Consider the following 25,428-nt stretch of genomic DNA (forward strand, 5'->3'; position numbering starts at 1 on the left):
AATCCGTGTCTTCTGGCCGTCAATCGTCCCGCCACATAACAGGCCTATCCTACAAGAGTGATCTACTGAGATTCGATATATAAGGGTGTATGACACAACGCATATGTTTAACGGTATCAGACTGTCTAACACAAGCAGTGGAATAGCGTGGGCGAAGGATATAGAGAAGCCAGACTCCATGTGGTCTGTGTTTTCCCAAACAAAAAAACTGTATATTCCACTCAACACGGCGTATATCCAAACGAAGCAGATACTTGCAAGCGTTCTTCTGGAGATAATAGCGCAATGGTGAGTCAAGGGTCGCGCTATGGCTAGGTAGCGTTCTACGCTAATCGCCGCCAAGTTGCAGGCAGATGCCGTGCCGAAACAAACGAACATGGAGTTCCAGAGTTTCGTTGTCGAATCGCCAATCGGCCATAAAGGTTCGTGGACGATGCGCACCAACTCTAATGGCATGACAAACAGAGCTTGGAGAATGTCTGCTGTTATCAAGGACAGGAAAAAAAGGTTGGCTCTTGTATGGATGGTTGTGTTGGAGTAGAACGCAGCGAAGATCAAACAGTCGCCTATGAGTGTTACTGTGATGGTCAGGGTGACGACCAGTACTCCAGCGGCTGTGAAAACAACGCTTTTCATTTCTGTCGCGTTTAACGGGGCCGAGAAAGTATGATTAATCGAACTTAAGCACAGAAAAGCTTCGTCTTTCAGTAGGTTCTGTCAGTTTCTAGCCGTCTCTCAAGGCTTACAATCGCACTTTTCTCTCTACTTTCCTTCACAATAAATACACGCCGCCGCAATGTGATTTTTTTTTTCATCGATACAGCCCGCACATCATTAGTCAAAACATTGTTTGGACAGTTGCGGAACTTCCCTTTCATTTGTTGTTTCAGCCATCGTCAGTCAAGGACTGCAGCCTGTCAATCACAGCCGGAACCATTAAAAGCATTAAAACTGCGTTGTTTCGTTTGTCCTTAGATCAAGGCGTCAGTCAATCTTAAAAATTGTCACTGAGCATTGTACACAAAATCCTATTACGATTCTAACATTTGATTTATTCTTTTCATTCAAGAAAAAGGTTTTCTCTGTGTTTCAATCGAGTTATAGATATTACTGCCCGCACATATATGCAGCTTTCAGCACATTCTTTACGGGCTGTTTTCCAACACCATGCTTTTATCAACTGCGGGGGAGGTCTGTATGTCAGACCTCTTGATCCACGTTGATTACACGGATATCAAATAGCTTTTATATCGTTACGACAGTCGATAAATAACATTGGGAGGAATATTTGGATAGTCAGTATATTTTCAAACATGTTGAAATGGTCCCTTTTATCTAGGAAACTCTGAAATATTCATTTGTTGAAAATTGCAACTCTAATTAAGGTGGGCAGAGTCCACCGAAAATTCAGAAAAGAAAAGCTCGGATCACAAAAAACTCTTAAAGAACGTTGAAAATTAGTTCACCGCTTTAGGCTGGTTTTCTCTAACGATGAGTCCGTAGTTGGAGTCGTAATCAGAAGCGCAGAGTGATATAATCTAATTAAAATCAAACCGACGAAGTCGGAACCAGAGTACGGATTTCGCTTATGACTCCTCCGTCCCTTATGATCTAGTGAAAACTTAATTGTTGGAGTCGGAAACAGAAGAATAAGCTAATTGCGTTCGGAGAATGCAGTCCTAATGCAGACTTGACCGAGGTTTTAGGAGACGGCGGGTCAAGGTTGGTGGGATCTTGCGACACCGATTTGGCCGCCCCGCAGCAGGGGCGAAAACAAATGACGTCATCACCAAACCATGTGCTGTACATTTCGTGCCCATCTGCTGCTTCATTCTTATTCGCTTTTCTGGCTTCTATCGTTGTTTTCGACGTTTTGAAGTTTTCTTTGAACTGGTTTTCACTCTGATTGCATTCGACAAAAAAGGGAATGCAGTCCCAATGCAGACTGGAGTGAATCTTTTTGGGCCGGGCGAAAACAAATTACATAATCGCAAAGCACGTGCAGCTTGTAGGCAACTCTTACAAGGTTCGCTCTGATTGGTCGACGTGGTGTTAGGATTACAAAGAAATTCAACAAGAATTGGATTAATTAAAAATATATATTAAGAAATGAATACCAAAACAAATATACATAGCAGGAGATATATTAAGATTTTGATGGGAAAGGATATTACGAACATAGAAAGAATGCGTAGGTTGATTTAAGTTAGTTTAGGCTTGCAGTTCTTTGTTACTTTTTTGAAATGAAAGATGCTTCATGCAAAGATAAAGTAAAGATGAAAATTTACCCTGTTGCTCACCTTGCTCTGTTGCCTAGTTACCCTTCTTACCTCGTTATCCTTATTGCCTTTGTTGCCCACGGTGATCTGTTGCCCAGTTACCCTTGTTATCTCATGTTGCCCTGTGGCCCATGTTGTCCCATTGCCTATGTTGCAATGTTGCGGCCTCAAATTTGATTTACACGACAGGTAGCTCGTCTTATTCTATGTTTCTTTACCGAATTTGTTCTTGCTTTATACCATGAATGAATCTCTGGATACTCTGGCGACAGAATACTCTTGAGCTAGATAGGATTTGCTGTGGATAAGATCACTCCATCGCAATCACGTACGCCATCACACTGTAAACATCTTTCGGTCGGTCTCTCTTTCTGCGGCCATCAGGGGTCCATCTGAGGGTAACTCTCAACAAGGCTGTTCTCCTTTGCTGTCCCTTACAGAATGTCGGGTTCTGTTCCTGTTTTTCTGTGCAGTTTTTCTTAGCTTTAGATGATGTTCAACCAAAATATGTGGCAACGGATTTCGTCACTCTGAATTCTAAATTAGGGAAATGGACGTCGAGAGGCCTACTCGATGGAAAGTTGTGCGCTTGGCTCTAGAAAATTAACTCGACTGGAAATTAGCGCGGATAAATTAGCTAGGTAGCGAAAAAGGAACTTGTCACGGGTTCCAAAGTACCAACTGGATCTGTTACATCTGGAATGAGGACACCCATAGAAATTGGATTTCACATGTTTATTCTTCTCCCTCCATCCTCGACATAAATCTTTGATGTAAATCGTCCTACATGGATAAGAGTGTAAACGTTACTAAAGGGCCGAAAACCTAAGATAACTAACACAAAGTTCTCTCCACGAGGCGTCAAGTCCTCAACTCGAACTCAGTCTCTCCCTCATGGGAGTGACATAATTGCCGCGTCACTCTCGACTGTCACACTCTTCCCCCCCCCCCCCCCCCCCACGGGAAATAGCAGTTTTCTAACCAAAATTTACAAAAAATGTAAGGGGCTTGGGGTAACTAAGTGTCACTGTGTAAAGTAAACATCAGTGACATCATCTGAGGGGTTTAGTGCCCAATCTCCATATCATTTAAGAGGAGTGCGAGACCTCTCAACCCGACGAAGTTGCAAAGGTAACGTTGGACATGATTCGGGAACGCTTCCTTTCTTCAAGTGAGCAGTAGGTACACTTGGTGAAGCAATGTCAGTCCGGGGGCCTAAAGAAGCTCTGGTTTGTGTGTCTTGTAAAGGGGTATCTTCCCGGATGACACTGTCCTTCACTTGGCCAGATTGGTGTAGGGCAGGAGCAGCATCTTCCGGATTAGCAGTGTGCTTCACTTGACTGGATGGGGGTGGCACAGAAACAGTCTAGAATCTGACCAGGGAGGCGCGACTGCTAAGAAATGACATACTAAGTTTAAAATTAAGATGTCACAATTAATCGTCCAGCTACATTTACAAACTTTCACATACTCCATTAAGAACAAAAGCAAGATTTGTGAAAGTCAAGCACGATCTCCTTGAATCCACGCGAAAAATGACGACGGCTCGACGGTGTAACATCCTCGTGTTGCACTCCGGTAAGAAGTGGCGCAGTGCACTCTGATTAAATGCACTGCATTCTGGTAAAAAGTGACGAATTCGAGAATTCGTACCCCCTTCTATATATTTTTCTTAAATCCTGATTATGTTGCTGCTCGCTCGCTATGCTCGCCCCGCAGCAAATGTCCCATATCCCATTAATTTTTCCCCCAGATATCCTAGCTGTATCCCGTTAATTTTTGACCTAAATATCCCGTATTCCGAAAACCCCCTATAGGGCCTCATCAGGAGCCCATCACTAGGAGCGTGCAACTACCTCATATATTCCTGTCACGGCGTTTTCACAGACCGATCTATTTTTAGTTTGAACTTAACGCGAATTCAGACCCCCGCAGGAACCCCAGTGACCAATCACAAGCACGGATTTAATTTTTCATTGACGTCATCATATCGTCGGAAGATTATGTCGACATGTCCATCTGAGGCCGCCATTTTTTTCCTTACCGATGAGCGCTCATGTAGACCAGAACTGACCTATTTCGCGGGAAAAGAGGGCTAAAAATAGACCGGTCTGAAAAGATGCTGTGATATAGGCTTAGCATGGGAGTTGCACGCTCCTAGTGATATGCTCCTGGCCTCAATTATTTGCCTTTATAAAGTTGATAATCAACGAAATGAAGACCATGATGCGATTTTAAAAAACACACAAACAATCGCCAAAACAGTCCTTTAAACAAGAAAAACCACACCAGTTGTTTGCTCAAGTATAAGTTAGTATTTTAATGAACCCTAAAACAGTTTAATGCTTATAGGAACTATGCCGCGTGCCATAAATAAACTGGTTGTTTTAAAAAAGATGTACTGTAACACGTTTAGATGCGAAGGAAACATCATGATGTCAGTTGACCGGGGAAGAGAAACACATCAAATGGTTGATCGAAAAGACAAAAAATGAATAAGGAAGATGTAGGCCAGGAAAGACTGGAACGGAGCGGCAATTTTAGACAGGGTTAATTTCTTTTTAGAGGTAGGCTGCGCACTCCGTGACATAGCCCCTTTAAAAACTCCCACTGCATTGCTTGGACACCAATATGCTTTAAAATGGTTAAAAAATATGAAGAAATACTAAGAATGCTTTACAAGCTATAAAAGTGTTTTACAATGATATGTATAAGCAGCGAAATAAATATAATTTGAATGATAAATACCTTAAGATGCATAACTTGCGTAAATTCCTTTTTACAAAGAAAAGCGAAAACATGACGGAATTTGTCTTACTAGACTGTACGTTTTGAAACGGGTTTAGCATTGTAGTTTGATGCTGACTTCAATGCTAAATTTTACCGTTCCTGTTTTCTGTACAATAATTAACTGGCAGAGACCAGCAAACAGACCGAGGAGAGAAATTGCTGAACACTATCAGGACAAAGATGCTTACGAGCTTAGAATAGGGCGTAGGGGTAGCATTAAGAAAAGATTACATACAACAGACATTTCTAGGTGAAATAATGACCAATGGTCTAATCCATGTTGACCAAAATGTTTTTATCTGGTTAAAGCCTGGCCGTTAATTTGACTTCTGACGCCGCTTTATCAAAAGCCTTTCCTAAAACACCACACCACTAGTAATACAAGTCAATTCACTCACCATTGTTGTGCTTCAGGAATGTCGACCAAAATTAACATACACTTGTACTTAGAAGCAGATAAATAGTCTAAATAGATTAACTTTTTTGGCCGGCTTAAAACACTTCAATGATGACACACATGGAGTGCAAAAAAATAATGATTGTGTAACACATTTTGCTTTCAGTACAAAAACTAGTTAAATAAAATATCTGTCTGCACGCAATGCAGGCCTACAATTTCCATGCGTTTTTCAAGCATGAGCTTCCATTTGAAAGTGTTCTTGATCCTGATTACTGGCGCCCTTTGTCTCTGTTTGGTCTTTCTTGTAATGTGCGAATAAAAAAGCGTACTCTGGGTGAGACACGGAGAAATCCCGAAACTCCTCTGTTGACAAGATGTAGACGAACGAAATTAATGTACAAATAACGGCTCGGTTTTCACCAAATTTCTACATGTATCATTTTCTACTGGGCTCCGTTCGATATGACGAATAATAACCCACAGCGCAGGAAAAAAAAAAAAAAAAGATTGCAGAATAGTCTTCTTCAAACATTTCCCCTGAACGGCCAAATAAAAATACACGGGAACCCCGGCTCACGGTCACCTCGTTAATACGGTCACCTCGTTACTATGTCCACATTTTGGTCCCAGCGAAACGCCAATACATTTTCTCATAAGAAAACCATTTACACAGCCACTCAAACCAGTTATGTTCATCTTTCCATTATTATTATTTAATGTGCTGACTCAAGTTTAATTTTTTTTTTTCAAGTTTGAATTTTGACAATTTTGTATTGTCTCGTTTGTTGAGACACTGCGTCCTGGGGATGGAAATTAAGATAGTTCTAAGTCATTCCAAGTGGCTATAATTGATCACGACAAAATTTCTCTCCGAAATTTTCATCATGCAGGGTAATCTTACACACTTAGACTGAACTGGCAAAAGAAATTAGAATCCATACCACGAGTAACAATCTAATTATCTAACAGCAGTGTTTTGGGGTTCAATTACACCCTTAATATCTACCTTGCCAGCAATTACCCCTTAATAACGCACGTCTTGCTGCCGTCTGACTTCGCATCTCAGTCGCTTTGGTAATGGCGATGTAATCCGGAAATCACGGGTTCGAAACTCGACCGGCCACAAGAAATATTTCTTTGCCTCTTGTGATGCCCAATTTCCTTTTTAGGGCTCATACCCTTTACGAATCACTTAGGAGACAACTTTCTAATAGGCCACGTTCGATATACCAATATTCTAACATGACTCCGAGGCTTTCGGAACATAGTCTCTATTTACCGTTGTTTTCTTTGTATCCAAGTGTCTTTTGGGGATCGAGGGACAAAAGAAGTGAACCTTACAAAAATTTGCAATTTTGACCTGAAAGCCTTGGAGCCATGTCAGAATATTGATATATCGAACGTGGCCTATTTCCAGCTGAGCTTAATTGTCTTTTTCACGGTTAACTCCCACTTGCATTACAATGTGAATGAACATGTATTCGGGCAATTTGGTAGTTTCTACCCAAAATTGCCTCGCGTCCACGTTGGATTAAATAGGCCACTTCCGAGTTGCCTTTTGCCTCTGTGTCAAAGCGAGTCTTGTGCGAAACCATTCATATGAAAATGAGTTCAGCCTACAGGTTCATTTTTATGCAAATCAAACTCATTTCCATAAGAAAGGTTTTGCGCAAAGACTCGTTTTGAAACGGAGGCACAATGTGACTCGGAAATGGCCTATTGTATTGCATATAAGAAAAGCCAACAGTGACAAGGGCTATCAGAAAACTTGACTTCACTTACCATACGTAACAGATCCTCTGCGATTCACATCCACCTGATTGAACAAACAGTTGACATTCAGGTCCGTAATGGACGGGTACGCACTCTGAAGAATGTGACGCAGCTCAGACTCATCAACTCTTCCATCACCGTTCATATCAAAAGCCTTCAAAAGAATCAAGCACACGTGTCACCAAGGGCGCTTTCCATTCGACAAAAAAAAAAAAAATTCCGGTTCGGAATTCCGGAAATTTACAGTGGCGAATTCGAATGGAACAGCATTTTCGGCAATGGAGGATAACCTCGCAAGGTACATCCAAAATTTCTATTAACTGGAAAATTTCCTTCCCATCTGATTTTCCGCCCCGATTGTCCGGAATTTTCGGTTGAATGATTAGCATATCGGAAATTTCACAATTTTCGGAATTTCCAGAAACGTCCCCAGGCCAATTTCGTACCATTTACCCCCGTTTTCCAAAGTTGCGACGTTTTTTGGTTGAATGGAAAGTTTCATTGCCGCCCTATACTAATAGAGAGACGCTTTTTCCATTGGACCAAAAATTCCACTTTTTTTCCGGAAACTTCTATTAGCGAACGGACCAATACTCTCCGGTTTACCACATCGAGCCTGAATTGTTTCCGCAATTTCGGAAATCAAGGCCAACCTCGCGAAGTATGAATAACTAAATCTTTGAAAATAACCAAATATTTGCATTCCATTTTGCTCCCAGAAATTTTGGAACTTTTGGTTATTTGAACCGCATTTCAGAAATTCAGTAGTTTTTGGATTTTCTGGAAACTTTCTCTAGCCTTTTCCTACCCATTAGCCCACGTATCCGGAATTTTTGGTACAATGAAATCGAAAGAAATTTGGTTTGGCTTTTGCTGGGCAAGCCTATGTTCAACACACAATAACCAATCACAGCAGAGCGTTCTAGGTGCCAAACCAAACCCACGTAATTTGGTTTATTCGCGTTTTCTCGCGCTTGCCGTTGATTACGTCTTTAGCTTCAAATTCAGATTGGTTGATTAAGTTCCTTATTTGGAGTAGTAGCAGAGGCATATACCTGTACCCCCCAACAGTCGTTCTAAAACAAAAGCTTTTAAGACTGAAAAGCTTTGCTTAAATTCGCCTTCTTTGGTGAGTAAGGAAAACAACGTTTAGACCACCCGAATGAAATCTCCAGCCCTCAGTGGTATTAAATCAGCGGTGTTACAATATCAATGATTTTCCCTGAAATTTCTTCAAAATGTCAATAGTCCTTATGCATGATGACATCAGACAAGCACTGAATTTCACCACCAAGCCTCCCTTTCAAACTGCAAATTGCAAATTTTAACGTGGACAAATTCCCAAAGCAGCTAAGATGAAAAGAATATCTTCGTGAAAACATCGCGAAGGCGCAAGGGACTTGAGAAAATTTCTCGCAAACGAGGCTTGGTGGTGAATGTTCAGCATGTGACATAATCATGCATACGGCCGGCCCATTTTCCCTGACCCAAAACATAACTCCCTGACTTTTCCCTGACCTGAAGAATTTTTTTCCTGCCCATTTTCTGACATATAGCAACCCTAACAGTGGCCTGTATAATTTCTAACCTGAAAAGCTAACTGCATGGCCTCTTCACTATTAGCTGGCTGAGACACAAGCGCCAAACCAATCAGGTATTCACGAAAGTTTATGTGACCCGAGTCATCCTGAAAAGAGAGAGGTGATACAACGATTCAGCGGTCAGTAATCTTTCAAATTTATCAGCCCTGAGCAACACAAGTCAATGGCCCAACCTCGTCAGGCTTTTTCTTCCTCCGTGTTTAGAACCTACACATGAATGAAGTACAATGGCATCGCAATTTTAAGTTATGTTTTTTCTTTTAATCCAAAACTGATTAAAGTAAAATCAATACATTTTCTGCTAGCCCAACGGGAAACTTGACACAATTTTACCGAACTACTGGGCTAGCGTAAACGCACCCTCGCAATTTAGGTTTAATTTCTCGTCTCTTCTTGCTGGGACTCTGCATTCAGTCATTAAACTACCTGTTCTGAGGGCTCCCTCATACACGGACAAGATGACAAAAACATAGTGGAGACTATCTCTTGTAATCTCTTGTAAACATATTTGCTTCATTAGCATAAGCGATTCAGTTTGTGATCAAGCTGCAAAAATATCACTTCTGAATATTGAAAGGACATAGCATGATCAACTGTGCCACGGAACTTGAGCCCAATGTATTTATATATTTTTAAAACGTTTACAAAGAATACGAGTCATTAGGACTTTTACCACCCAGAAATTATCCATCAAAAACCAATAATGGTTTTGCACGGCAGCCATGTTGCATGGCAGGAACTTTAGATTCTTTTTCCTATGGGAAAAAATGTTCTTTCTAATCCAAAACATTTTCATTGTTCCTGCCAGGCAAAACCTCTATTTCTTCTCGAATATCACAAGAGCCCCAAATTCTGCCAATTACCAAGTTTCACAAGTTCTTTTAATAAACGTTTGGAGTCAATTTGAAGTGATCACAAATTTTCCACAAAAAAAAAAAAACTTACCCTGTCATACAGTGAGAAAAGATGTCTGATATGACGCGTAACTGGTAAATTTAGGTACTCGGCAAACTCGTTCAGATCCACCAGACCGTCTCTGTTGGTATCTATCTCAGCAAATTTGTCCAGCAACTCTTTCATACTTTCTAGTCTGATGCTGTAGAAAAAATAGCACCAATTCAGCAGGTAGAACTCTAGTAAAGTTCACGGCTGTCCACAATGATGACAACTTTGAGCAAAATGCAATTACATCTACATGCGTAGGTTGGTGACAAGCTTTTTCGCTGTGACATTCTCTAAGCCTAGAGATGAGTTCGAAGAAAAAATGCAACAAGCACCAATGATAGTCCGTATGTTGAGAGAATACATTTTTTTTTAAATAAAACATGAGGGGTTTTGTTACTTGTCAACTACAATTTTGGTGGGGTCCATTTCTCCATTTTGCCACCTCTATTTGTCAGTTGCAAGTGACAGAATGTCACACCATCCAGATGCTCTTATAAATCAATGAGTTAAACTCACGGACTAACACCAATCGCCCATTTCGGAGTTGGCCTTAGCCTCTCCATCAAAGTGAGGCCTGGTGCACAACCACTCACATGAAAATGAGTTTAACCTGTAAGTGAATGGAATCTCATTTTAATATGAAAGGATGGGCACCAAGACTCGCTTTGAGAAAGAGGCTTAACTTATGGTACATTCGAAAATGACCTATTCCCCATGAACAGTGAAATATACAGCGTAAAATGTAATCACCTGAGTTTGGTACTTATTTTCTGGTATTCCACCAGGCCTGCCATGGATGGTAAGTTCTGTTTGGAGGCTTGGACCATCAGCCGTGTGTCCTCATATGTGTGTTCAGTGACAGGAACATTCAGAAATCTACAAAAAAAAGAGAGAATTTTTTCATGATGACTCAGATTACTTAAGTAATGTCGAAATCTGTGGGTATAACTTTACTCACTAGACAAAGGCAACATCAAATTTAATGCTCCGTGGTAGCTACCACATTAGGCTCGCCCGCTATTCGGGAAACAAGCTGGACTTGAGAGAGCAGCCAAAACCAACCTACTACCACATGGAAAAAGTCTTTTGCTTGACAGCCCTTTTCCCATAGAACCCTAGGATGCTTTCCATTCGACAAGAAAATTCCGGTTTTAAGTTTCAGAAGTTTCCGGTGGTGAATGGAACATCATTTTCGAGAATTTCCGGAGGTATACTCAAATTTTTGACAATTTCTTACTGGGAATTTCCGTTTTATTTGATTTTCTTCCCAGAATTTCAGGCATTTTCGGTTGAACAGAAAGCAACCCTAATACATGACTCAACTTAACTAATATTTGGTAAATGTAATTCGACTCACATACATAAGAACTCTTAATTCCTATTTATTAAATAGGACTGGGTAATTAATTCTTCTTAAAACTTACTCTTACTAACTAGATATTAAAGATGATTTCAGTCTGTACTGCGCACTCTCGAGAGTATGTTTACGTTTTTTGTTTTCATGAAGTAAATTCGACGTTTCATGTCAACCGCCATTATGGATGCGATGCTTTCTGCTTCGTTCTTTCTGACATCACTTGATGAAACAACTTCATAGCTGTACAAATCAAAGAAACTGCTGTAAAAAGAATTTCAAATGCCTCAAAGATAAGGTAAGAATAACATCGATTTGCTTCAGTCTATCGAGTGAGACTCACAAACATTGGGGTGCAGAGACTGTGTAGTACGGACTGGAAATCATCTTCAATATCTCACACATACTGAATAGAATCTGATTACACGTAAAATAATTTCTCAAATCTGCTATGATACAAAAAGAAGATTTTTCAAGATGAGAGAAGCTGAATTGACTGAAACTTAATGGATTATAATGTTTGCAGACAGACACAACAAATATTAAATTCTATAAATGAAACCTTGCTACTTGTTCCCGCACATTTCTTGCAAAAAGTTTTCCATCATGGATTTCCTAAAAAATAAAACAACAATTAGCTGCCCTTCATCCATAAAACAATGAGGCGGAAAGTTTATAAACTGCAGATGCTTAAGGACCTCTAATTACACCTTCATAGTACTACATATAGCCTTATTGATGTAGTGGTCAACAGCCTCATATAGTCTTCAATAGACCCACAAAACTATTAAAAACTAATAGTTCAATTTTAATGTATAAAACTCTAACTTAGCTGCAAGGTTTAGGGGAATAAAAGAAATTTTGATTCCCCTAAGCCTCAGAGCCAAATTAGAATTTATTATAAAAAATTGGCCTATTTAGAATTGAAATTGAAGATCGATATTAAATACTAATGTTACCTCTGTGTCAGGCTTGTATACCGGTAGAATCTGATGTAAGAGAGAGAGTGAGAATAAGCTGAAAGAAAACTGGTTCTAGATTACACATTCCAAGCCATTGGACTGAGTTAAACCCAAAACAAATAAAATAAATATTGGTGTTAAGAGCATGTCCACCAGAGGACCAGGCAGAGGTGATACATGCCATCTCACCGATTTCAGTGAAACTTGGCCAGATTGAAGGGCATACCCAATAACTCAAAAAGCCAAAACGGTTTCAAAATTGCAATTTTCCGGGGGGAATTACACCACCCCCCTATTTTTTTCACATAAATTTCTTTACTACACTAAATGAGGGTAAAAGTAGGGGGCTCTTAAACCTGAGCAATTCATCCAATTCAATTGTGGCTATACATGAGTGTAGATTAGTCCTACATGAGTTATGTACGGGAGTTTCATGTAATTTGATTGATTACCTGTCAATCAATGTAAGCTAATAACTACCCATGTAAAATGGCATAGCAAAGTATGGTGATTTTGAGGCCAAATATCTCCTGTGGCCAAGTCCCTCCCAAAGAGATATCTATACCACGGTTCAGTTCCACCTTTGGTCTGTACGAATTATCAAAAAAATTTTTGGGACCTGCCATTTTTTGTTCGCAGATCGAGCTCAAACCCTGCACATCTTGCACAAGATTTCAGTTTAATGACTGACATCGTAAAAGTTCCTGCATAAACCGCACCCGTAGATTAGCCATAACCCCAAGATGGAAGCTCAAATATTGAAAAGCAACGTAAAGACAATAAAGTTTGAAGTTCCAGTGAAGTTTTAATTGGTATAAAAACAAAGACACCCAAGTGCGGTTTCAGAACACTGATACAGCGGCTGTTGCGAGCCTTCAAATGCATTTAAAAGTCTTTAGATAACAAATTTTCACTTGTTATACCTTCTCGTCTTCCTAATTCACTCTTCTTAAACTTGAGATTTTCTCTTGATAACATTATCGCTTCGCCGGAACACTCCATGACATTAAACTTCGTACACCATATCGAAACGATACGAATTAGTGCTTAGTAGCCAAGCTTTGAAATGTGGAGAGGAGTCTGGGCATCACAATACACAAGAGGACACTTATTTACTTTAGAGGGATACTACGTACCATCAAGAGAAAAACTTCAAAAAACAGCAGGAGAAAAACTTCACACAGACGAGTAGTTGGATAATCCAATGGATAAATGTTGCTGTAAAAGTGATAGCAGTCGCAGCTAAACTAGAAGAACTAATAATGATAATTATTTACAATGCTAATAATTTTATCAAAAAGCATCAACAGTGCATTATAATTCTCAAATATTAAATATTTTAACGCTAATTGGGCATATACTCATCTCTTCTGCAGTTAATGAACTGTGTAACCAAAGGCATGTATTCCCCATCTGCCTCTTCAAAACTCTCCTTTCAAAAATCGACTCGAAAATCTCTTGGAACCGTATCTACGTATAAAATACTCTTGTGTTACCATAACAAACTAATAGATAACTGAGTACACATGTGTAATACCTCACTTGATGGTTCTTCTGGTGGTAACATGAATCGCATGTGCGCTTGTGGATCAACAATGGTGCTGTCAGCCTTCTCCATGGGTAGGTCTGCTGAACTTTGTTCCTCTCTCTGCTCCTGGGGCGGTGAAGCATTTGCTACGAATTTCATGGCAGCTTGATGTTTCCCACGACAAATTCTAGAAATACCTGTGTTCATAGAATATGACATCATTTATTTGTAAGGCCAGATTTTCTCCGCTTTCTCGAACACCGACTGGTAATCGAGCTTATAATTCTTGAAAACAAATCAAGGTAGGAATTCGTACTTAAGTTGGATTCGAAGATAAAGAGACAAAGCAGTTTACCTGCTCCAACGGGGACAACAACATTCCATTTAGTCTTGATTTCCTTTGACATTCGCAGGTTAACACCCCTCTCCCTCTTACCCTTACGATTTCCATGGAGTGGATGCTGACATTTTATCGAGGCCTTGAGCTTGACGCCTAACTGATCCCGGTGTTTTGGACAAATTGTGAAGTCACGGCCGCCTTCATCAAACAACCCCACGCGTGCAAGAATTAGTTCTTTCTCAGAAGAGACACTTGTTTGGGTACAGAGATTTGTCGAAGATGAGCACTTATATCTCTAGCAAGAGCTCAGAGGAAGAAGCTCGTTTCCTTGGGATGAAATATCGCAGTGAGAGTCACAGTGCGAGGCAAAGGAACAGGAAAGATTAGACATTGTTTTCACAACGTAAAGGTCACGAAGAAAATGACTTTGTTGTGCCAAGGTCCCACTTACAATCGCAGACAAAGTTGTTTACTTTTGAGTGTAGACGTTATTATTTGACGCACGAAACATCACAGTTCATGTTTCGCTGAAGTTTTTAAACAATAAGTTCAAGAACAATTTCACAAAAATATATTTAATAATAGTCGTTAAGAAATGCTGTTAAAAAGAAAAAGGAAAGGTACTTTGAAATAAACAAGGAGAGGAAGTGTTTTATTTAAGCTGAAAATGGACAGTAACTATGAATGTCCGTAATTTTCTGTCTCGGCTTATTGGAGTAATAGTTTTCTGAATTTTTTCAGGGAATGTCGGGTTAATTTCTTTTTTCCAAGTTCAGGGTCATGAAATTGTTCTTGAACTTACTATTCAAAAACCTCGGTGACACATGAACTGGGATATTTCGTGACGCCAGATAATTATCTTTGCGCCAAAAAGTAAACAAAGCAAGAAACCTCGGCGCATCAGTGAAAATGTTTACAGTAGGAATAGTCATTTATTTCCCCCTTTCAATCAATTTTTTTGCCCGTCAGAAACGCAAATGTTTTGGGGAAATGCTAACATTTTTTTTTGTTTTATGCTGTGATGTTCTCAAGTCTCTCAGTGAACGTGCAAACGATATAACGCACGTGAATATTATCGCTCGGCTCATACACGTTATGTATGCGTAATAACACTGTGTGGTATTGAAAAATAATTTTTTCCTTGGGTAACTCGGCCTTAATGTATATTTTTCTTTAATTATTATTTCCAGTGAATTTTAGAGGGGGTCGGTAAGGGGGGTAAGTAGGGAGTCAGTTGACCAGGGGTCAGTGTTTTGTCATAGCCCCTCTATTACGCGTTGTGATGCCCAGATTCCCGGCTCCACATTTCAAAGCTTGGCTACTAAGCACTAATTCGTATCGTTTCGATATGGTGTACGAAGTTTAATGTCATGGAGTGTTCCGGCGAAGCGATAATGTTATCAAGAGAAAATCTCAAGTTTAAGAAGAGTGAATTAGGAAGACGAGAAGGTATAACAAGTGAAAATTTGTTATCTAAAGACTTTTAAATGCATTTGAAGGCTCGCAACAGCCGCTGTATCAGTGTTCTGAAACCGCACTTGGGTGTCTTTGTTTTTATACCAATTAAAACTTCACTGGAACTTCAAACTTTATTGTCTTTACGTTGCTTTTCAATATTTGAGCTTCCATCTTGGGGTTATGGCTAATCTACGGGTGCGGTTTATGCAGGAACTTTTACGATGTCAGTCATTAAACTGAAATCTTGTGCAAGATGTGCAGGGTTTGAGCTCGATCTGCGAACAAAAAATGGCAGGTCCCAAAAATTTTTTTGATAATTCGTACAGACCAAAGGTGGAACTGAACCGTGGTATAGATATCTCTTTGGGAGGGACTTGGCCACAGGAGATATTTGGCCTCAAAATCACCATACTTTGCTATGCCAATTTACATGGGTAGTTATTAGCTTACATTGATTGACAGGTAATCAATCAAATTACATGAAACTCCCGTACATAACTCATGTAGGACTAATCTACACTCATGTATAGCCACAATTGAATTGGATGAATTGCTCAGGTTTAAGAGCCCCCTACTTTTACCCTCATTTAGTGTAGTATTTAAAGAAATTTATGTGAAAAAAGTAGGGGGGTGGTGTAATTCCCCCCGGAAAATTGCAATTTTGAAACCGTTTTGGCTTTTTGAGTTATTGGGTATGCCCTTCAATCTGGCCAAGTTTCACTGAAATCGGTGAGATGGCATGTATCACCTCTGCCTGGTCCTCTGGTGGACATGCTCTTAAAAAGGTTCCAACTTTAACAAAATAATCATTTAAAATCATAAATGAAATATCCTTGCCTCTATTTCCATCTTGTTGTGAAACTGGCATAATGTCAACCACAGGAGGGTGAGTCTACAAAAGAAAATTATCACATATTTTGGCTTAACACTCACCTGCAGACATGTCCTGTAATAACGATTATGTGACAAGAAAACTGTCAACTACATTGCAGTCTTTTTCACTTGATTATGAACAGTATGTAGTGGCAGATCCAGACCTTAAGCTAAGGGGGGGGGGGGGGGGAGGGGGGCAATTTGTTTTGCTTGCCCTGCTGACTTTTCTTCCTTCTGCGATTTTCTTTTTTTTCCCCAAAATAAGGGGGGCCCTCCCCAGATCCGCCACTGAGACGATTTATATGTAATTCACATTTGGTTTAGTTTTGCAGTACTAAGCTTTATGACTGTTTAAAAAATCTTCTGCCACTTTCATATCTAATAAGAAATAAAAGCAAAGCCAAATGCAACTCATTCAGACACTTTCCTGCACTTTTAATAAAATCTGTATAAAGTATTTCATTTGAGTTTCAATTGGTTCGCAGTGATTGACTGCATGCTTTATGATTGGCCACAGTCATTACTTTGGTTGACTGCATGCTTTATGATTGATCACAGTCATTAATGAATTTTTTTTTATGATTGATACAGTCAATTGAAAACCACTTCATTGTATATTAAGTTACTATTAGGATTGCATGTATAAAAACTCACTTACGCACTTGGGCCAGACCAAGTCCATGTCAAAGTGTCCTGCAAAAATGCAAACAACATAAACATAGTACACTATACATGCTATACAGATTATTTTATAGACTCCTTAACATAGCTTTTGTATAGTTAAATAAAGGAATAATTTCAACACAATTGTCAAAAAGATATTTAATTCAGCAGAGGCTTGAAAAAAACAAACTTGAAATGATCCCAGCTTAACCTTAGGACAAGTAGCTCTCACATTTTGCTTGCCCTAGGCAAGTCTTAGTTTGCTCTTTTAATGATTTAGTTCGCAGATGACTTGCCTGATTCGTTGCCCATTGGTAGGAATGAAAAGTTACTTGCCCAGAAGGAAAATCTACTTGTCCTGGATGACTGGACAGCACTTTTCTCGAGCTCTGTAATGGCCAACGTCAAAAAGGCTCCAAACTGGGTCACTAGTCTAGGGTGAAGTATGACAGGCATCCCTCTCTTAATGCAACAACACCAAGGTATTTTGTCCCCTACAGGTGTATTTCCATTTTTATTATTTGTGCATGTAGCTGTAGACTGAATTTCTCTATAACCCCCTTATAATACATCTGCAGCACATGTAAGTAGGCCAGGAAACATAGCCCTTTATTCCTGTTATACTGCCTAATACACTATAAATCACTTTGAGATAAAGGTGACGACAAGAAGGCGGCAGAACCTTCAATAAACTTATAGCTGTCTCATATCAAATATGTTGCAGACTTATTATCAGACATATAGTTTCCATTACTTACCAATCTGTTAGGATATTTCAAGGCAATTGGTTGGACAGCACAGCCTGCATAAAATGCCCCTATCAAAGAGAGAGGGAGAAAGAGACTCAAAGGAAAGAACCATATGATTTCAAAATTTTCTTGAACTTTTCATACGAGGAAGAATTACTTAACTGTTCCTTTTATAACTTTCTTATTTTACCAGGCTGTCAATCGATGTCACAGAGTATGCAAGGTTTCAAAATAACTATTTTGGAGTTTCATTAGATGTGACGCCAGGGATTAATGCGAATGTTTTTGTTTTTACTGCAATTTGAGTGAATTTGAACAACACTCACGCTTTCGGGCATTGTGCAATTTTTTTATCCAGGCCATAAGGTCACCCCCACCCCCTACCCAAGTCCGAAGGTGCCTGGACATATGCCTATGATGATAAGGACCTCATGAACATCCTTCTGAGGCTTTCACCAGGGATTTGTACGTAAACTACATCTTTAATATATTTAAAATACCAACCTGGTTTGAAGGTGATCAAGCATTTTCTATTTGTACAGGTGCCTACAAAGATAATATAGAATTTACAAATTCGTTACAATCAGTTGACAATCTATTCTTACAATACTGTCAATATGCTCTATAAATTACCACTAAATGAATTTGACTGCAAAATACTTGCAATTAGCTCTGCAATTTAAGACAATAATTACCTTTACACAGTATTAGATGGGACTAGTGCATTAATTATTAAATGGAAAAACATAATATATGTATACATGTATGTCCAAAAAAAGTACTCTTTTTGCGTGCCTATGAAGTAAAAAATAATTGCTGCTTATTTGAAAGGCTTTTCAAAGTAAAGAAGAATGGCGGTTTCCTTTTTGGAATGTCTTTTTCCTTTTAGAGATATTTCTATTTTAGTAACGAAAGTGATGACGTCATAGGTGGTTCCACTAAAACAGCACAACACTCAATCGAGAATAACTCTAGAAATATTAAAGCAGTGTTCTTTAAACTTGGCACCAGAAATGTACATCACAAAAGAAACAGAATGACACCTGTCATGCCATTGCCATGACAACAGTTATGCCCCTGGTTCTGTTTTAATCAACACTAAAATTCCCAGATTTTATCTTAAACAAGGATCATTCACTCCCACCAATCAAATGGGGAGAGTTAAGACAATATGGGAACCATGTGTGTTCCGAGCAAGACCCTCTGTCCCACTTTAAAAGGTTGCAAAATGGGGATATTTGGTTTTTCACAGAAAGAGACTGGAGCCAATAGTGTTGCCATGGCAACAACATAGTAGATGTCATTCTGTTTCTTTTGTGATGTACATATCTGGTGCCAAGTTTAAAGAACACTGCTTTAATATTTCTAGAGTTACTCTCGATTGAGTGTTGTGCCATTTTAGAGGAACCACCTATGACGCCATCACTTTCTTCATTTGCATAATACAAAAACATGAATATCTCTAAAACGAAAAAAGATATTCCAAAAAGGAATACGCCATTCTTCTTTACTTTAAAAAGCCTTTCAAATAAGCAGGAATTATTTTTTACTTCATAGGCACTTTAATGAAAATATTTTAAATTAATATTATGCGATTCACAAGTCAACTTCTGTTTTGCAAGAACTCTGCATTAATTTTAGTTTTAAATAAATTTTGCAGAGCAGACAATATTATTGCAGAACTTGCACTCGAAAATTCACTGATTGCCTGTCAGGCTGCAACATACAAGTACAATCATGTATACTAACTTACTTTAAAAATATGAAACTCTGCAAGACAGTATCCACAGTCTATAATCATTTCTAACTAAAATAAGATAAGTTGAATGATTTGAGGTGTTCTGCTGTCAGTACTGCTTCCTTGAAGGCAGTCTAAGAGCTTTGAATACTGTACATTGTTATTGACTTGGATTGGAAAATGTCTATATTGAACTTCAGCTAAAGTCCTTGAAACTGGTTCCTGAAACTCAAGTGTACAATAGGGTGGAGTGAGGTTAACAGAATTTATGAAACCAAAACAGAATTCCCAAAGGGGTGAGGGGAGGAGACTTAGACCAAAACCGTTGTGTGGGAGGGGTATGGTCTATGGATATTTTCTCTTTCAGTGTTAAATAAACTGAAGGAAAGAAACATACAATTTTGTAACCTTGGGACTGTGCACATTGATCATCAGCAAAGGAAGAAAAACATTTTAACTAGTTACCTTCTGGAAATATCACAATGTGAGGCCACTTTCCACCAGAACTCGCACGCCTTTTGATTTCAGAAATTGTCTTTTTCCGTGAATTTGGATCTGTTCTTGACACATACACAGGTTGAGTGGCACGGATGCAAGCTGTGAAAAAATATCAGTACCTCATTAGTACAAATAAGAGTGTACAATCAATAAATTTGGTCTGAAATCATATGCGTGATTTCAAAATTGAACAAGGGCACAGCACAAGTTCAATTTGAAATTATACAAGACTAGTATGATTTCAGACCAGCACCAATATTTTATAGATCCAGTATGCAGTTTGTTAAAAGCAGAACCAGAAACTCTTTAATTTACATCTCATTTTGCAGGCGAAACAAGGAAAAAGATGGTACTTAGGGCAAAAAATAAGATGGTTCTTGAATAATTTGCTCTGGCTTTCCCATAATTTGATTTCTAGCCTTGAAATCTGACTGGTTTGTTTATTTCTTTTGTTTTCCACTCTCAATGGCTGGGAAAAAGGTGCGATTTAGAACGCAAAAATGATGCGATTCCAGAATAAATTGCACTGCTGAGAGCCAATCAGATTGCAAGGATCACTAGTGATTTCAAAATGGATGTAATAAACTTCAAAATATTTAAGGAGAATACTGAAGGGGGCTACTTTTCAATGCAACTAAACGTTTTTCAGATACTACTGGCCCATGTAAGTCTGGATTTCAATTCCAAAATACATAAGATTATATTTAAATGTTTGATGATTAAAAGCAAACCTCCTATAAGTGGTATTGAATCATTTTCTTTCCTGGAAACTCCGGAAGGTATGCAAATGGCACTTAAGGCTAAGGCATCAACAAATGATGAATGTGGAGCTACAGCAAGTATAGGAGCCTCTGCTGAACTGCTGAGTTTGCCTTTTACTTTAATCCAATGAAAACCCATGCAGAAGAGCATTGCACGGCCAATGCCCCGTAATGGCTTTCTCATTATCCTGATGAAAGACAGACATACAGGGTTTTCTGAGATTAAAGTTGGTAGAGGACAGAGAGTAAAGTTTACAAAAATTCCTGTAAGATGCTAGTTGGTATAGTCAGACAAATAGCCAAAGTTTCCCACAAAAGAGACATTTAAAAATAGTAGAACTAACCTACATTAAATGTAATTGCATTGCACAATAATTTATTATTAACTGCAAGTAAGAAACATTAAAATAATGGTCACTAGAGGTGTAAGCAGGGTTGTCAGTAAGGGAATTATATCTACACGTAACCTGCAAAAACCTGTTGTTCTTCAGTACTTTCTTATCTAACTCCAGTTCTAAAATGTTAAATGATGTAAAAACAAAATATGTTTTCTTTCACTCTGTTTCAGATTTTGTTTTAAGTCCCCCTGCTCGAATGATAGTCCCCTGTATATGAGGTCCAAATTGGAATACATGTATTGTGGCCCTCCTGATGTTTATTTGTCATTCATAGTTAATACCTTCGGTATCTGGACAGAGGTTGAGGCTCTTCCTCTTTCTTCATGCACATGGTTGTGAGAGTTGCTATTAAACTGGCCAACAGGACAAGAAGGAACAAGCAGAGAAGTCTGATTGGAAATAGTGTGATACTAAGAACTGCAACCTGAAATGACAATGAAAATTATAAAATTAATAAACCTGGTTGTCGATATGTTTTTTACATTTTACTTATCATACATGTAAGGCAATCATTTGCAATAAACCTCGAGAAACAAACTACTTTGACATGTGCAGCAAACAGGGAAAAAATGTAATATTAAAAGCAGCTTTTTCAAAAGTAACCAGCTGCCAACAAAAATCACCATGCTTGATCTAGACTTTTATTTTTTTAGGGGACCCTCTTGAAAAACACCTGTAAGTGATTGGAGGCCTCCTCTTAAAATATTAATTTATTATTATTATCATTATCATTATCATTATCATATTATTATTATTATTATTAATATTAGCAACCTGCTGGGATAATAATAAATAATAATAATAATGATAATGTTAATGATAATGATAATAATAATATGCTGATATACTCCAACAATAGAGCCACTGCACGTTACTTCAAAAATTTATGACAACCTTGAACATTAGTTCTGAGAAATTATCCCAAGAGATGTAAAACCTTTAGTTCGACTTTATGTTAGTAATAAAGTCCTCAGCTGTGCCATAATCTTGTGTCCAGCCTTTGGGCTTCTTTTCCCATAAAGTTGGAGGTTCGCTGCATAAAACAGTGCGGGGGTACAAACAACGCCAGATGTCTTGACGAAATGCACCTAATTTTTCACCTTGGCACCCTTAGGCAGCATGGATTAAACATGGAATAGGACCTTTGCAACTACGCCATCACATGACCTACTTTTCATAAAACTATGGGCTATAACTTAACAAATGTCAGAAATGGAAAAAGCATGTCGCAAATATCAAAATGGCCAAGTTTGAGGCCCCTGGCATTAAACAATGAGATTTTTTGACGGTCTGAATTTTTCAAAAAATAAGAAAATTTGTATGGAAAAAGTTATTGGAGAGCAAGACCTTGCTCTCCAGCAAACTTCTTCATCCAAATCCTCTAAATTTTCCAAAAATTCAAACTGTCGTATAAACTTACTCTTTAATGCCAGGGGCTTCAAACTTGGTCATTTTGGTATTTTTGATTTGCTCTTTCCATTTCTGGCACTCTTTACCTTATAGCCCATAATATAGATTTTTTCCAGGAAAATTTGGTCACGTGACCCCAGCTGCAAAGGACCTATTCACTTTTTAAAGAGCTCGAAGTGACTGCATGCTCTTACATGTACCTACACGTGTTAGAGTCACATGTAAAAAAATATTGTTTAATATAAAATTAATGTATTTCTTCGATGACATGTCCCATTCAACTTCTTCCCACTGAAGAAGGGCTATGCCCGAAACGTTTGTGATTTTCCACAAGATGACACTTAAATTTTTCTATCTTAGTTAACAGTTTTCAATTTTTCTTTTCTTTTAAATGTTTTTGTAAGGTCTAGGCCCAAGACATCTGCTATATTGAATTTATTAATTGGCACTTTTCACCATTGCATTCCCAAGGCGAGTTCTTGAGGAGTATTGGCCCAGAGTTCGCTGCGCTCAACCACAAACTTTTATTTGAACACGTTTTGACAATGTGTTTTCTTGGACAGTATAAGATTATATTAATCTGATTACTGAAGGTCTTGAACTAGTTGAAGCATGTGAACTTCAGCCCGCTACTCCACGAGAACTTGGCTCAGAAATGCGACAGTGAAAAGCTACATGTATACATCTTGGTAAGGGGCATATCATTATTATTATTATTATTATTATTATTATTATTATTATTATTATTATTATTATTATTATTATTATTAAAGATTATTATTAAAGTACCTCTTATGCCTGATCAGGATAAAACCTTTAGTGGCTCTTTAGTTTTTTTTATTTTTTTTTATTTTTTACTGCGTGACAATGAACACACTCTCTACGATTCGTGACACACTATCTATCACTTGCGTCTATGCCAAGTCTAATAGATACAGACCAAATCTCCCAGTCTCCCATACCGGTCACCAATTTTCCGGGACAATACGCGACAAAGTATACAAAATACATTTTTAAGAGTGACATATTTTGGCCAATTTTTGGCGTCTGTATGGGGGATTATGTCTGGAAATTAGTTCATTTTTGTGGTTGAATTGGCTGAGCTCTACTTTAAAAATCATTTCTGGGGAACATTAGAATGTAGAATCTCCCGGATTTCAATTTTTTTTAGTTTCGCATCTCTGCACTTGTTCAAAGTTGTGTTTGATAATCAGAGAAGAGGAAGAATATTCCTGATATCTAATCAATTCTCTTAAATTTGGTACAGCCACGCCAGGTCGTCCATGTGAGATTATTGCATTGACCTGCATATTTTCTTTGGAGAAAGCTGAGTTGCAAAAGAAGTATAAATCTGTTGATGGACTAATTTCTAGATACTAAGTAGAACACATCCAAACCTGGCAAAATGTCTCCCCAGTATACCCTGAATAACATCCTGAGGAGCTAGTATTAAATTGGTGTAAAACTGACCTTATCGTAATTTAATTTTAATTTTCGAATTAAATTTAATAACTGCTCAGCTTTGTTGATTAACTAAGAATGGTTCTTTTGTAAAAACTTACTGGGATCCCCTGCCAATAGTATCAATTCCATGTAAAAATGAGAATTGTAAAACCAATGGGGCTAACAATCAATTGAAATTGAGCTTATGAAAACTAACGCAGTCGATGCAAAGTGCAAATCGCACATGAAATTTGTTTGTTTGTTTAGGGCACTGCTGACGAAGTAAACTTGGTAGTTGTTGCATATTACACAACACAATTTGTAAACGCTTCGTTTATTTCTCCTTATAGTGCATTTTCGACACTTTTACTGCTTTGCAGATCTTTGTGAGATCAAGAACAGAGAAATTGTTTCTAACCTTGAGTAAATTTTAAACTAAGTTACATGTAACTCACCTTCACTTTATCCCAAGCAGGGAGCTGCAGCCGATACGAGAACGGATTTTGCACATCAGGTTCCACCAGTGATTTGGCGCGCAAAAGCACCTTTCCCTTCGGTCTTGCAGACATGTCAAGTAACTGGCTTACAAATTCATAACAGTATCTAGCATAACGGGCATATTATATCAATTCAGCTAATCGTAAACAGTGGAAGATCGGATCAACATGACCTCCACTCTAATCCTCTTTGTTGATGACCTTCTGCTGTGCAAGGTAGTATACAAATATGGTCATCATTTCCATATATGTTGATTACTAGGCTGGAACATCAGAATGGGTACGGAAATTCAGAAATTGGAATGACTCAGGCAATTATTTCTGAAAAAAAAAATCGTTCGAAAAATTATACATTACCTGCATGACGGCTCCTTTTCTTTCATTTAAGGTGGCTCAAAAGAGTTTCTAGCACTTATATTTGGATGGGTCGTTATAACCACTCTTTATCACTTGATGCAATAATCATGATATCAAAACACTGCTTAATCATTGGTGAACACGTTGTTATCATTTTCGTCACACAATAGGTTACCATAGCAACAGTATGACGTCCAAAAAACACCCTTAATTACTGCTTTAGGGGCTTATAATTCAAAAACGGCACGGTGAAATTTTTTATATTATCAATTTTTGATAAGCATGATAAGACGCAACTTTTGGCAAAGTTTAAAAAAATTCTGTACATGGGGTTCAGAGCCAGGGAACGAAACTGTGAGTGGATGCGAAAAATAAGGGGGAAAAATAAGGAGCAGCTGACCCCCTCCCCACCTCTCCCTAGGCGTACTTTGCTCACCCCAGGCGTGCTCCTTTGCTCGCCCACCTGCTCGCTCTCCGCCAGGAAAAGGAAAGGAAACGGCTGCTACGCAGGCTAGTGTTTGTACGGAGGTAGTCTAATTCTTAAGATCAGTTCACTCTTTTTTTCGTCGAGATGTGATATTCTCATGACGTGTTTGCCAAAGAAAGTGACA

At 38.5% G+C, this 25,428-nt stretch overlaps 1 protein-coding gene and 1 long non-coding RNA gene across 3 annotated transcripts; one reads left to right on the forward strand and one right to left on the reverse strand.

Annotated features, from left to right (window-relative positions):
- Positions 1 to 4,571: 4,571 nt before the first annotated feature.
- Positions 4,572 to 24,727, reverse strand: LOC110060491 (lysophosphatidylcholine acyltransferase 2-like). Its single transcript, XM_089298563.1, has 15 exons — positions 24,419 to 24,727; positions 21,392 to 21,534; positions 20,683 to 20,900; positions 19,919 to 20,050; positions 18,220 to 18,261; positions 17,725 to 17,783; positions 16,962 to 16,996; positions 16,268 to 16,322; positions 12,102 to 12,131; positions 11,705 to 11,757; positions 10,539 to 10,664; positions 9,789 to 9,939; positions 8,831 to 8,929; positions 7,252 to 7,396; positions 4,572 to 5,832 (listed from the first exon to the last, which is right to left on the reverse strand). Exons 1-15 carry the CDS (start codon positions 24,530 to 24,532, stop codon positions 5,699 to 5,701), a joined length of 1,536 nt encoding a protein of 511 aa, XP_089154689.1. The 5' UTR covers positions 24,533 to 24,727; the 3' UTR covers positions 4,572 to 5,698.
- On the forward strand, positions 11,259 to 22,425 carry LOC149106516 (uncharacterized). 2 transcript variants are annotated; one of them, XR_016209959.1, is made up of 3 exons: positions 11,259 to 11,440; positions 17,247 to 17,448; positions 21,385 to 22,425. It is a non-coding gene; the product is annotated as an uncharacterized LOC149106516 (long non-coding RNA). The 2 variants fall into 2 exon arrangements; XR_016209960.1 differs by lacking the exon at positions 21,385 to 22,425 and adding an exon at positions 21,281 to 21,375.
- Positions 24,728 to 25,428: the final 701 nt, after the last annotated feature.

The sequence above is a fragment of the Orbicella faveolata genome, unplaced genomic scaffold, assembly GCF_042242905.1.
Source record: "Orbicella faveolata isolate gen_17 unplaced genomic scaffold, um_ofav_v1 contig_3, whole genome shotgun sequence".
In the NCBI taxonomy this organism is placed as follows: Eukaryota; Metazoa; Cnidaria; class Anthozoa; order Scleractinia; family Merulinidae; genus Orbicella; species Orbicella faveolata.